The sequence below is a fragment of the Eretmochelys imbricata genome, chromosome 3 (genome assembly GCF_965152235.1).
Source record: "Eretmochelys imbricata isolate rEreImb1 chromosome 3, rEreImb1.hap1, whole genome shotgun sequence".
In the NCBI taxonomy this organism is placed as follows: Eukaryota; Metazoa; Chordata; order Testudines; family Cheloniidae; genus Eretmochelys; species Eretmochelys imbricata.
Window position 1 is genome coordinate 203,932,792 of NC_135574.1, and position 10,758 is coordinate 203,943,549.

The 10,758-nt window shown below is 47.0% G+C and overlaps 1 protein-coding gene and 1 long non-coding RNA gene across 4 annotated transcripts in view; one reads left to right on the top strand and one right to left on the bottom strand.

Annotated features, from left to right (window-relative positions):
* The window catches only part of LOC144263247 (uncharacterized), a 26,178-nt gene extending 19,606 nt beyond the window's left edge, over positions 1-6,572 (bottom strand). For all 3 annotated transcript variants that reach the window (XR_013345781.1, XR_013345783.1, XR_013345782.1), the window contains exons 1-2: positions 6,405-6,572; positions 5,356-5,504 (exon numbers count right to left, since the gene is read on the bottom strand). This is a non-coding gene — a long non-coding RNA (uncharacterized LOC144263247). The remainder of the gene's footprint in view (positions 1-5,355; positions 5,505-6,404) is intronic.
* Positions 1,236-10,308, top strand: LRRN4 (leucine rich repeat neuronal 4). The gene is made up of 4 exons (XM_077814099.1): positions 1,236-1,926; positions 3,606-3,810; positions 8,033-8,170; positions 9,003-10,308. Exons 1-4 carry the CDS (start codon positions 1,236-1,238, stop codon positions 10,306-10,308), a joined length of 2,340 nt encoding a protein of 779 aa, XP_077670225.1.
* The last annotated feature ends 450 nt before the right edge of the window (positions 10,309-10,758 follow it).

Genomic DNA, 10,758 nt, shown 5'->3' on the forward strand with positions numbered 1-10,758 from the left:
CATCAAAGGACTCCTAGTGTAGACCTTGCCAAAGGGGCCTGACTTTCAATGGAACCTAGCTGCTTTTCCCCACAAGCCACATTGAAAGAAAAGTCAATGGGCCTCGTGCTCTTAAATCTCCTGGGGGCTTTTGAAAATCTTCAAGATCATTCTCTTTGAACCCATAAGATTCCGACACTTGCATTCTGCAGGCCACTTTGTAGGAGAGCCACCTTGCCATGGGCATGTCTGACCTTCCAAGCCCTGCCTCCCCACTGCCAGTGCACCACATCATGCGAGAACAAACCCATGGCAAGGTGGACAACATGATTACCACCCAATTTACTTTTGGACCTTTAGAGGCAAGCTCCTGTCTGCTCTGTATGGTGATTAAAGAACCTACTGAACTTCACATAAGAGGAGATGTTTGCCTGTTCTCTTTGACCAAAATTATCCCCTCATGTAGCTTGCTGTGTACATATTGTTTTTATTATTTATTTGTATTGTGGGAGTACCTAGGCATCCCAGTCACGGCCCAGGAACCCATTGTGCTAGGAGCTGTACAAACACAGAACCAAAAGAGGGTCCCTGACCCAAAGAGTTTACAGCCTCAGAGTGTGTCCACACTCGAAAGAGCTAATGGCGGCAATGCTGTAGTGCTGTAGTGTAGACACTAACTACAGCAATGCAAGGGGTTCTCTGCTTGCTGTAGCAAATCCACCTCTCCGAAAGGTGGTAGTCTAGTTCAATGGAAGAATTCTTCCATTGACCAAGCACTGTCTACACCGGGTACTTGGGTTGGCTTAAGTACGTAGATGGGTCAACCTAACTTTCGTGTGTAGACCAGCCCTAAGCTGGCTGCTGCACAGGTAGGCAGAGATGATAGTGCTGCATGTGTGTTTGTACAGCACCTAGCATGATGGGTTCCTGGTCTATGAGTGCGGCTCCTAGGTGCTAGAAAGATAATACAACTAATAAATAATAACAGGTACAGTTTGGGACACATGCTGGTTGCCTTTGGGATGAAAGGTTTTATGTACCTTTAAATATGCTCAGATGAGACTTCCTTCCCAAATGCCTCATCTTTATGGCAGTTTAATTACAGCAGAGACTCTAATTATCACCTCCACCATCTGCAGGCACCAGCAAAACATTTATCAGTGTTTTGCTTTCACATAGCTCGTGGCAGCCCCAAAGGGCTTTAATTTACTTCTCTATATTGCTCTTTTGTTTCCCCCTCCCTGAAAAGCAAAAGAATGTTATCCCTCCTGCTCGCTCTTTCTCTGCTGGAGTGGGAGGCGGCGGCCGACCTGACAGACAGAGCAGCTCCAGCTGTGCTGGGGGATTTCACAACTCTTTTCCAGTTGGCCCAGCAAGACCACTGGGAAAACAACGTTAATCTTACCAGCATGTCCTGTGAGGATCTGAGGAACAAGACATGGACCCACTTGCATCTGAACAACAACAGCCTGCAAGCCTTCCCTGCCTGCCTGCCTGGGGGACTGGAGGCCTTAGACCTCAGCACCAACCAGTTGCCTGCGCTGAGTGGCGTGGAGATAGTGAACGTCCCAAAGCTGCGTGCCCTCTCCTTGAGGCACAACCACATCCAAGAAGTTGTGTGGGGAACCGGAGCCCTCAGTAGCCTCCAGTTCCTGGACCTAAGCACTAATAAATTGCCCTCTCTGCCATCATGCCAGACCGCCCACCTGCCAAACCTGAAGTGGCTGTCGCTGGCCGGAAACCCCATCACTGAACTCCAGCCTCTGGCTTTCTCCTGTTATCCACAGCTACAGTTCCTGAACTTGTCTGCCACTCTGCTCGGGCGTGGGAATGGCGGAGGGATTAGCGCGTCAGCCTTTTCAATGAACATGTTGAAGGGGGACACCGGGAACAGAGCTAGGAGCACCATTGACATGCTTGACTTGAGTGGGACCTTTCTCGAGAAAAGTAAGTTTGAAGAGTTTTGTGGTACACATGGGGCCTGATCAAACCTGATGAAGTGAAACCACTGTTAGTGTCACAGCTACCAGCAGTAGAACTGCGGACCTTCGGAGCTGTTACCAGGAGTTGCGACAGCTTGAGCTAAAGGTCACTAGCTGGGGCTGTAACAGACTCATATCCTCCACTGATCAGGTACAGCGGAGGAACCTCTAAAACACACCCACCAGTCGGTTACGATCAGCAGTGGTGGGAATTCTCTTGTGTAGACAAGACTTCAGAGGGGAAGGTGGAGAAATAGCTATTAGCACAAGCCTAGCAACTACACCTGCCCACAACAGAATTTCTCATCTGTCCTCATAATCCCTCAATCCCTGTCCACTATCCTCTCCGATTATCCAGCTCTCAGCCTTGGGCTCCTCCCTTTCCTCCTCTTTTCCTATCCAGAGTCTTCCAGAAGCCCTTCTCTTGTTCTTCAGTGGCCTGTCTAACGTCTGCCTTTCCTCCCCCACCGCTAAACCCTACTAATCCCTTCACTTTCTCCTCTTATTATTGGCACAGCATGGAGAGGCTTCCACCAAGATCAGGGCTTTGTTGTGTTAGGCATTATCAATCCACAGAGCAAGAGGCAAGCCCAGCCTCAAAGAGCCTACAGTCTAAATAGACAAGATAGGACCATGGGAGGATGATCATCCCCATTTTATAAATGGGGGAGCTGAATCCCAGAGAGAGGCAGTGACTCGGAGTCTGCGGCAGAGCCCAGAGTGCACCCCAACTTCCTCAGTCTAGTCCCTTAGCCACAAGACCACTCCTCCTCTCTACAACAGTCTTTCCTCTCCCCCCCCCACCTCCCTCCTGGGCTCCTGTAACATTTCATCCAATCAAATGGGTAAAATAATTCCGACCTGGTGAGATTCAGTGAATGGATAATTGTTCAAATCCTTTGAGCAAGACAAAGGAAAGTAGCTGTGGACGTGTGAAGGGGAATTATAAACCTGCTGTTCTCATACAGCCAGATCCAGGCATTCCCTAGCAGAGGTTCCAGCCCAGTCACTAGTCAATCCAGGACTCTGCGCTGCGCTGAGTGAGGGCGCTTTGCCTTACAGCTGTGCTGCTAAACTGCTGGGGAAATAACTAAAGGCCTGGGAAATTCTTATATTTTTTTCTATAATTTTTTCATTTTTCTTTTGGGGAATTTCATGTTACTTTGATTTATCCATTTTATCCATGCTGGGGGGGCGGGTGAGTCCTGCCCTAGGAGCTGAGAGGACCTTGGGGGTTGGACCCCACCTGGCACTCACCACGCAGCGACAGCTTCTGTGCCCCGGGGCTGGGCCCAGCTCTTCACTCTGGGCATAGTGAGCTGGTACCTGGGTCACAGCGCCATTCTGATTTGGCCCAGCTGCCCCCCATCATGACAGAAGGGCAGCCAGGCCACAGCTGAGCAGTGCTGTGACCGTGTGCGCCAGGTTGCAACACGCGGAGCAAGGAGCTAGGCCCAGCTCCCCAGGAGCCGCTGCTGCAGGGTGAGGTTTTTCATTTTATTTCATGTTATTTTGCATTTGCTATAACCAGCAGGTGCATCAGTTTTCAGTAAAACTCAATCCACTGCAGTCTGCTTACTGGCCAGTCCTAAATTCAGCAGTTCTCCGCTCACATACCAGTCACCCGGGTCTTCTCTGCTTCAGTTCAGCAGGAGTGGGCCCAAGACTTGGTCAGCCTTAGGTCGCTCCACCTTGCAAGGATGGCCCAGCTGAAGAGCTTCGATTTGGATCTATTCAAGTCTCTGCCCAGGCTGAGAGAACTGAATTGCCAGGACTCCCGTGCGCTGAGCAGGGTGAGGACGGAGCTATTTGACGATGCTTCTCACCTGACCTTTCTCACCTTCCAGAAGTAGGTATTTTCTTTGCTCATCCATGTGTTAAAATGCCGCTGTCTGCTGAAAGTGTCTAGTGACAGCTGGGTTCCCTCACTGTCCCCATAATTCCCCTGGAGTCATCCAAATAGGAAGGTCTTTAGTGCATGGGGGAGCTGCCATTTCAATTCACTTGGAATTCTTGCGAGGCCTTGTTGGCACAGCAGAACTAGGATTTCCCAGGCTGTGTGCCAGAGTCTCTTCCCTGCTCCAGCTGGTGCAAAGATGCCAGATCTCTCCATTGTCCTATGCTACTCCCCCTGCAGCCTTTAGCATAGAGGGCATACTGGGCACCTGTTAGAGAGGTGTGGTTGGAGTACACTGCACTCCAGAGATCTCTGGCTGGCAGAGAGCCCCTTAGGTGCCATAGCCAGCTGGTGCAGACTAGAGCAGCCAAGAAGTTGCTCTAAATTTCACCAGCGCTGTCCTAGTCATGTCTCTGATTCTGGGGACAGTTCTGACTTCTTCACAAGCTCCCAGCCTTGCTGCACCCGTGGATACTGGGAGTAGCAGAGAATCTGGCCCCATGGGCCAAACTCACATCATGATGCAGAAACCGCCTGAAACTGCCTTAATGAGCCTGGTGCAGTTGTTGGCACCTGTCAGTGTGCGGTTCTTTCTTCCTTTCCTGGGCAGACTGGTGATTTAGATTTCACTGAACTCAAAAGGCCAGAATTCCCTCTCAGCTGCACTGACTTCAGCAGAGATGCAGGAATGGAACTGAGAATCTGGCCCAAAGTATTCATGACCCTGCAGCTTAATCACGCCTGGGTTGTGGAAAACCCAATGCCCCCCATTCCCTCGCCTTTGGAGTATTTAGCCTAGACCAGGCTGAAGTGCGTTCAGCAGATGTTATAAGGCTGATGGACTGGAGATTTATGGAGCGAAATCCCCTGCTAGTGTAAATTGATGCAGCTCCACTGACTTGATGATTTCAAAGTTTGTGAGAATGGCCTTGTCTGCATTGGGGGCTAAATTGGCGCTGCTGTGATCGATGCTGCAGCCATCGATTTAGCGGGCCTGGTGAAGATGCGATAAGTCAATGGGAGAATGCTCTCCTGTTGACTTCAGTACCTCACCTCCCCAAGAGGCAGAAGGTAAGGAGACACTCTCCTGCCGACTGTCAACATAGCGCAGTATAGACACTGCTGTAAGTCGATCTAAGCTACGTCAATTTAACTTATGTATCTTACATAATTTAACTAGCGTAACTTCGATCGACTTACCTTATTAGTGTAGACCAGACCCAAGTAATTCTACTGGGTAGACCCTAGGAAGAGAGATGGGAACAATAAGTGAGACATGCTCAAACCAGGAACTTGAAATATCTATTTAGATTGCAAGTTCTTTGCGGCAGGGACCCTTTTTTTGGTCTGTATGTGTAAAGTACCTAGCACAATGGGGGCCTAGTCTACAACTGGGACTCTTATGCATTACAGTCATACAAATAATAAATAATAATAATAAATACCTGCCTACAGAATTCACCGACTACAAAGACTAAAACAGGAGGATTAACGTACCTGGGATAGGGGATTGTCGAGACCAGAATGGAAATGAAAGCTTAGGATGGCATAAGCAAACACAGTTTGGATAGGATATTCGAGTCAGCGGACCAGGATAAGGAGGGTTGACCTAACTGCTGTCGTGTTGAAGCTCTGGCAGCTTCTCTCTGCAATGGATGGTGGAGAAGGGAAACACCGTGTTATACCCTTAGCTTTCCTAAGAAGATTTAATTAAAATAATGAAGGTTAATTGTTAAACACTGGATTCAGGGCAGACAGGTGTGAAAGGCAAGTGCCGAGGGGGAGCTGGCTCAAAAGAGAGAGGAAGCTGTGGAATGTAATAGTAACGTGTGACACTGCATAAGGCTAAGAGCAGGGTCCCCCAAGAGACAGCTTGGAGCCGCTTTGTGTATCCTGTAGATCAGTATCCAAAATTCTCATGCCAGGCATTCGAGCAATAGCAAATAGCAAGGAAAACTGCAGTGGGACATGCGATGTTTTAGGGAGAGGGAGAAAGGGAAAGTATTTTCATCGTAAGTTACATCTTCAGGGCACCTTGCAGATGTAACTAACTAACCCTCTCATCATCCCTGTGCTACAGGGAAGTATCATTAGCGCCATTAGCTGAGGAGACTGAAGCATCCTGGGGTAAATTCCTTAACTCACATTGATTTCAAGTTACTTCTGCACTGCCAACCCCACGCCTTCAAAAATCATGAGCTGGGCCCTCCAAAATCAGGAGATTGGCTTAAAAATCACGAGATTGCTTTAAAAAATAGTAAGTGTATGGGGGGGGGAGTAGCTCTTTGCTTTGCCTTCTGGTTTTTGAGCTTTTGGGGTTCAATTCGGGTCATGTTTTCAAGTGCTTTTTCCTGCAACCACAGGGGTGAGAAACTTCTGGTGCTGGGGTTTGAGGTAAGAAACGCCAAATATGGCGAGACTCGTGATAAAATTCATGAGAGTTGGCAATGCTGGAGCTTGGCCAAAAAGTCAACACTGGGTCACTAGCAGAAGCAGCTGGCTATTGTGTCTACTCCCACAATTCACTAGACTATGTTGGTCTGTACCTCACTGCTGGTGTCCATGGTAACCCGTGTTGCAACAGACCCTCATACCAATCTCGGAAAGTACCAATGTTCCACTGGAATAGCCGCAGTGCTCCATTTATGGATGGTGTACAGGTGTTTGTACTGTTTCTTTAAACCTCCATCAGGAAGCCAGGCAGGAGGAGTTCTAGGCAGAAACTGCAATGCAGCAGAGAGAGACAGTAGTTATTGCTTCTTGGAGAATTTCTTGTTCTGTGTTAGGAGAAAGCAACTCTGTGATTCTTTCAGGGAAGGATACAGAGCTAAGGATGTATTTTGCATCACATACCATGGGTTACACAGTTATGAAGTAGTTAATGTAGATAAAGGTGTAGCATGAACAGTCAAGGCAATGTACCAGAACAGCAAGTATATTGCAAATAGAGCAGTCAGGACTGATTAGGAAAGGATTTAGAGGATATTGTGGAAAATCCTTTAAGCCACCAGCCAGGAATATGAATGCAGCAGAAAATGAACAAACAGGGCACTGGATTCGTGAACAGAGGACAGACCACAAGTCTAAGTGGTAGTGAACAAAGAAAAGATCAAACTCTGCTCTCAGCTACACTGCTGGATTTGGGTACAGAATTCATGCAGCGCTGGTACAGAAGATGGGCAAAGGCGGCCTCCCTGTTCACAGAACTCAGGTCTAACTCGGAAGGAAAAAGCACAGGACAATTCAGGCACAAGAAGGTGCAGAGACAACAGCAATGTTGCTATCCCCAAGTTCGAAAATCAGGAGTAATGCTTAAAAATCATAGATTGGCTTAAAAATCCTGAGATTTTTAAAACAACAATAAATGTGGGGTGCTTTTCCTTTGCCTTCTGATTTCTGACCCTGTCATGTGCACTCAGGTCACATTTTCAAGATTTTCTCTGCAACTATGAGGGCTCAAAACTTACCTTTTTTTTTTTTTTTTTAATGAATGCTGAAATTCTCAAATTGTTCCCTGGATTCCAGGAGCTAGAGCTTTCAGAAAAACATCAAATATCATTACACAGCTGGTAACACTGTACCAATGACTAGAGCCCTGCACGGATACAAAATTTGTATCCGCATCTGATCCGCGATCCACAAACATGGTCTGTGGATATATAGCGGACATCTGCAGATTTGAAGGACTCTACCCATGAGTCAACATAAGGTGGATGCTTGGCATGCAGAAACTGAAGCTATTCCAAACATGGCGTGAAAGGGTTGAAAGGAGGCTGGAGAGTGAATTAGGAGGACCATAGGGCAGGAGAAGAGGTGTAGGATGAAATGAAAGCCAAGATGAATGCAAGGGTTCAGGGATAAGACAAACTTTACCAAAGCAGAGTTGCTGGGTGCAGGGTTCTTTTCTTTTCCTGCTGCCGTTCCTACTGCATTCTGGTTATGCCTTTAACATAAATTTGCTGCAGAGAATGAATCTAAATTGGGGTGAACGTGATGATACATGAGGGTGATACGTGAGAATTAACTTGGTTTTCCTGCGGGGGGAATTAGTAATCTGCTATGAGCCAGGAACAGATTACTGCCTCCCCAGGGAGCAAAGAAGGTTGCATGTCATCCCTTATGCAGACTCCTTAGTGGACACTTGCTAAAGATTCTGAAAATTTTCATCTCCTAGCTGTAACCTGAGTTCCTTTAATCCTTGGAATATCAACTCATCAGGTAGCATCAGCATCAACCTGTATGGAAATCCTTTAGAGTGCAACTGTGGACTTTCCTGGCTACTTTCTGATCCGAAGAGAGTTGTACTGCAAAGGTAAATGACCTGTCAGCAGCGTATTACTCACACAACAGGAATGTAGGAGTCAGTATAAGGATTATCCTGAGCCTGTTTACTTCAATTTTTGCTACAAGTTGTGCATGGATGGTGTAGTTTTCCTGTTGAAATACAAACCCCACCAATATTATTCGGAATCACCATCTGTTCCTCAAGGGACAGACATCTAAAATAAAGTTTCCTTCAAGAATTAAGTATGGACTAATTATATTTGAAAGCAGCACTGTGCTGTTAACACAAGCAGAACTATAAAATAATGGCATCTACTGATAATTTATTCTCTGCCTCCCCCATTAGTACATTACTGCGAGTACAGATAAAATGTAAGATAGCTCAGTGGCCTTAATGACATTGTGCCCTGGAGATCTGCAGTCAAATTGCGAGCTCTGATTCCTAAGCCAGCAGGGACCAAGAATACTTTGGAAGTAACTACACATCACTCTACACCTCCCCCTGCTGTCAGACTGGGAGAGGCATTACTCAAACGTGGTTTTGGCGCGTAATGCTTTGTGTATTGTGCCTTCAACTTCCACTGCACCTTACTGAATCAGACCCGTGGCCTTCCCAGTTGGGGGATACTTGCTGCCCCTTGCAAAATGTATGCAGCCAAGTTGGTCATATGGTGAGGAAAATAAGCCTGAAAGTGCAGAACTGTAGTCAAGACTCTGCTTGGCTTTGGCCCCAGATTTCATGTGAGAGAACAGGTTTCTGATTGGCATTAGCAGCTCACTACCTGATACATTTCATAGATACTGAGGGTGCCATCCTATAACTGTTATGTCATTTCTAATTTGTTTGCTTCATCCTGCAGGGCATCTGACACCATTTGCAACACAGCCCCAGAAGACGGAGAGATGCCTTCATCCTCATCGTCTCTTTCGCTGTTACAACTCTATGACGAATGCCAGGCCAAGAGAAACACCACATTCCCCACATCAAACACTCCTCCTCTCACAGAAGACTCTTCCAACCTTCCCATTATCGATTCCACTACTGTGGCAGCAACGATGGACTCTACTCCATTTGCCGAAGAACTTTACAGCAACTCCTTGGTGCCACGAAACATGGTAAGGATGACGCAAACAGCTCAGATGAAGAATGATCCCACAAGTGTGGACGTTTTTTCCAAATCTACTACCAATCCCATTACTGAAGGAACAGCAGCCACCTCTTCAACAATTCTGGGAAAGCTTTATAGCAACTCCTTAACTCAGCAAAGCACTGTGAGTACAATCAAAACAGATCCATTGAGGAGAAATGCCACAACGACCACTGCTCTGTTCCACCAAGAGGAAACATTCTACGAATCTACTAATAACACTTCCACTGAAGCGACAGGACCAACAGGGACAAACTCTCCTCTTTTTCCTGGCATAGTAAGTCCATCTCAGACAGATCAACAGCCACAAAACCCCACAAAGGCAAACCCTATTCCAAATCCTACCCATGCTGTAATACAAGTGGATTATGTAGATGACTATTACGATGATGATCAACCAAAGGAAACCACAGTTCAACTGATAATAATCTCTTGTGACTACGACCCCTGCCACCACCTCCAGAAGCCATGCTCTGAACTTCAGAGGTTGTCCCCATGTCTGTGTCCTGGAGTGTCTGGAGAAGACACTGTTCCGGATCCACCAAGACTCAGAGAAGTATCTGAAATGACAGACACATCAGCACAGATCCACTGGTGTGCCCCCAGTTCAGTCGTTGATACTTATCAGCTTGCATATCACGCAAAAGGCAGCGAGAAGACCCAGACCCTGGTGGGTGAGATCTATCCCACAGCGAGGCAGTACACACTGTACAAACTGTCACCAGACACCACCTATTGGGTGTGCGTGATTGCTTCTAACAAAGCAGGATCGAGCCAGACGATGAGTGAGAAGATTTTGGGCAATCCATGCACCCAGTTTACAACAAAACACAGCTATAAATCCATCTTTGCGGTCTTGTCCCTAGCAAGTGGGGTCTTCCTAATCACTACCATCGTATTGTCTGTGTGCCTGTATCAGAAATGTAAAAAGCCTCACGCTGAGCAATATGGCACACACCTCATCTCTTATAAAAACCCAGCATTTGATTACCCCTTAAAACTGCAGCCATGTAATTAGTCCCAGGTAGCTTTGTCAACATCAACATCTTATAGCAACACATCTAAGTGGAATCCAGCTGCTCACTTGGTTAGGAGCTCCTCAGAGGGTTGACTTCATCCCAGTTGTAATTCCGATGAAATTACACCAGGCACATCTGTGGCTCCAAATGCTTTGTTTTGTTACAACAGGACACCACCTGGCCTGTTTCTGAGATCTCTATTTTCCATTTCCAAAGATCTGTGTTTGGGGTGAAGTTTCCCTTTTTATTATAATGTATAATTATTTTCTGGCAGCTGAGTGGGAGGTCCCAATGAGGATGATTTTAAAATGAAGTGGGGGGGGAGGGATGGGGGGGATAGGGGTGGCACAACCTGATGTGGAAGGAGGAAGAGGCATAGTCCTGAAGTTCCTTGGCTATAGTGCTTCTCTAACCTAATCTAACATGATGTTGAAGCACCCAGAAAGCCC

Bases quoted from the DNA above. Each gene is read 5' to 3' on its own strand.
- LRRN4 (XM_077814099.1), top strand. From the start codon at position 1,236: ATGTTATCCCTCCTGCTCGCTCTTTCTCTGCTGGAGTGGGAGGCGGCG. The intron at 1,927-3,605 runs GTAAGTTTGAAG...TCTCTGCTTCAG, and splicing joins TGGGACCTTTCTCGAGAAAA to TTCAGCAGGAGTGGGCCCAA. The intron at 8,171-9,002 runs GTAAATGACCTG...TTCATCCTGCAG, and splicing joins AAGAGAGTTGTACTGCAAAG to GGCATCTGACACCATTTGCA.